Here is a 3,384-nt window from a genome sequence, read left to right on the forward strand (position 1 = left end):
TTATGCTATTACCAAACATAGATATAGAATTCGATTAGTAATTACTGTGATAGAAACTTATATCTTTTAAGTTAAGGTTATTTATGAAACAATGCTGGTTAAAAGATATTCATACTAAGATTATCTTTGACTCCTATAGATACTGAGATACCTTTTAAGTTTCAAAAATAATAATTTTTAATTGCTCTTTCTTTTGCAATGATAACTAACAAAAGTCAACGACAATCTCTTAAGCATGTTAGAATTTTCTTTACAAAACCACTTTATAAAGTTATATATTAAATTTCTTTCTTTCAAATAATTAATATTTTTATTATTAATATTATTTATATATACTAATTAATTTTAAACTTTAAAATAGTTTAAACATTATCATAAAAATTTTATAAAATTGATTTTCTTTATTTTATAATTAATAATTATAATATTATATTATGATATAATATAGCATATATTGACTTTGTTCTTATCATAACATTTGTCTATATGTTATACATGACTCATAAATTTTATATTATATCAACATGTGTAATTTTAATTGATACAAGGATTCATTTTTGTATTTAAGAAAATTTCTTCTCTTTTATTTTTTATTTAAATCTTAATTGAAATTTTTAAATATATAAAATATATAAAAATTTGTATATAAAAACGTATTTATCATATTTTTTAATTTGATTATATTTGATATTATTCAATATAATAAAATTTTATTATTACATATTTTTTATATTTAAATTATAATCTTTTTATTTTAAAATAAAACAACTTAATAAATAATATAAACAAATTTGTGTAATACATAAATATATTTACTAATTTATAACACAATTATTATTATTAAGATTTACAATATTTAAAGTCATATATAAAATAATTTTAATTGTTATATTTATTTTTATAGGTTTAAAAAATAATCAAAATTTTCACTTAACATTTTTTATGTTTTTGTTATATTAAAAAAATTATTTTTATATATTTGTGCAAATCCGTGCAACTCACAAGCATATTTACTAAGTATAAGAGAATTAATATTATTTTAATCCTAAATTGTGTGCTATATAATTTTGTAACATAAAATATGTTTTTAGTATTATAAATATAATTAATATTTATTTTATTCTTTCAATAGTTTTAATTTTAAAAAATTTTAAATATATTAAAATTAATTTTTTTATTATTGATCATTAATGTTGTAATATATATGCATGTTATATTATTACAAATTAATTATAAAGGTCATTTTAAAACTTTATAAAATCAAAATAATTATTTTATAAATTAAAATAATATTTAAGTTTAATTCTTTTACTTTTAAATTTAATTTATAAATATTGAAAAGTATATTGTAACTCTTAATGCAATATATGAAATATTTTTATCAGTAATAATATTAATATATATTAATTAATTTAAATTTTAAAATGAATTTAATATTATCTTTATATAATTATTTTTTTATTTTATAATTATTAATTATAATATTATATTATAATATAATAATTTATCTGTGCATCACAGGCGTCTCTTTTTTAAGTATATATATTAATAAAAGTCACTTGCTGCTTTTCTACACCAAAACATTTCAAGAAGAAATGTGAAGCTGATACAGTTATTTTATGGGATAAAAATGCTTCTTCATACATTGCATTGTCAACATTAAGAAGAGGTGTCTTCAAACCATCAATTAAATATAATACCTAACGCAATTGAATAAGAACATATTCATCAATCACATATGATACATTATTTTTCTCATTTCCAACTATCGCACAAAAATAGGTAGTAATAAAATAAGTTTGCAGAAAACATTATTAGTTTTCAAGTAAAATATTTTATATAACTCAAACAATTACTTATTTCTTCTACAAATTCTTCTACATATGCATACGGGTTTGTTCGTAATGGTATTCATAAGCTAAAGCATTTGTGTATTGGGGAGTTGTTTTACATTGCAACTCCATATTGTTAATTCATTGATTTTTAATATAAAAGTATCTATATTGTCTTCAGTAGTAATAAAAAGTTACAATATATTCAGGCATGTAGAATTAATTTGTTTAATATCTAAAAAAGTGTGAGAGTAAGAGAGAAAAATTATTGTTTAACATAACATTTGATATAACAGAACAAAACACTTGAAATTTAATCGAGTACATGTTTATTCTTTAACCACTAACTATTGTAATGTTGCAATCCCGCAATTAACATGCCTAGCTTTTGTTTTTATTCAATATAAAAATGCATAAACTTTGTCACCACCAACAGAGTCTAATCTTATACATTCGCATCTTTATCAGAAGTAATGTTTTTTCCCTTGTCGTCGACCATTGACTCTTTTTCTTCATCAACATCCTCTTTCTCTTTAGATGCAATAGTACTGCATTGTAACAAAATAAAAAATTTAAAATACACACTTAAAATAATAATAATAAAAGATATTTATCAATAGCACAACAAAATACCTTGATTCTCCTTTCTCATGAGAACTGGAAAAGAACTCCTGAGTATGGTCCATGAGACACCCATGAGTCCAATAGGTTAAGGGGGATTAGGTAATGATATTTAATAAAATAATATAATTTAACAATAATAAATAATAGATATCAATCTTATTACAAGAAATCTTACAGTTCCACCCAAGTTTGGAAATTGTATGCTAGAATCACCAAGTTGGGTATTCTGCTGTGGGAGATGAAAGGCAGATGAACCAGCAAATGGGGAAATACCCATTTGCACAGTTGAGTTTGCTTGATCTCTACAATATGCAAGCAATCTATTAACATTTTCTAGTTGCCTCTCACAAGACTGTATTTGAGACCTTAGATTCAATACATAACCAAGAGGACCATGATGTATATCATTTATCCATGTAGTGCCCTCTCTAAGTATAGAATCTGCAGCATGTTGTCTGTCTTGTGGATCTACATCTTGCATAATTCTCAAAAGGTTGCTTAAACCAAAAAGCATGGAAGCATTTTCAAAATCCACAGTCCTATTAATGGGAAAGTATTGCCCAAAAATACAACTGTGATCATGCCTTCTACGGTGTTGCTTGCATATAAGACATGGATAATTACCTCTATTTTCATCATTCATGATTTCTAGCTTGATATTTAAATGCTTATACTTATCAACAAGAATGTAAAAACTTTGCCTATATGTGCTTACAAAAACTAAAGATTGCTTATCAACATGAATATGCACAAACCTAGTTAGTGTATATATAAATATAAGAACAAAGAAAATATATGACTTTTCCTTTAATTCTATGATTTTTTAAGAAATATTTTTATTTAATTTATATTGGATATGAATTTATTAATTTATTCAAAAGGTAGATTCCTTTTCCCTAAATATTTAAAAAATTCCATGTACTTAATT

General features: G+C 22.1%; 1 protein-coding gene across 1 annotated transcript; it reads right to left on the reverse strand.

Moving 5' to 3' along the window:
- Positions 1–2,277: 2,277 nt before the first annotated feature.
- On the reverse strand, positions 2,278–3,099 carry LOC113866120 (LOB domain-containing protein 25-like). The gene is made up of 3 exons (XM_027501010.1): positions 2,632–3,099; positions 2,466–2,503; positions 2,278–2,380 (listed from the first exon to the last, which is right to left on the reverse strand). Exons 1-3 carry the CDS (start codon positions 3,097–3,099, stop codon positions 2,278–2,280), a joined length of 609 nt encoding a protein of 202 aa, XP_027356811.1.
- Between the last annotated feature and the right edge of the window lie 285 nt (positions 3,100–3,384).

This window comes from Abrus precatorius, unplaced genomic scaffold, assembly GCF_003935025.1.
Source record: "Abrus precatorius isolate BTA unplaced genomic scaffold, Abrus_2018 Scaffold4, whole genome shotgun sequence".
Taxonomy (NCBI): Eukaryota; Viridiplantae; Streptophyta; class Magnoliopsida; order Fabales; family Fabaceae; genus Abrus; species Abrus precatorius.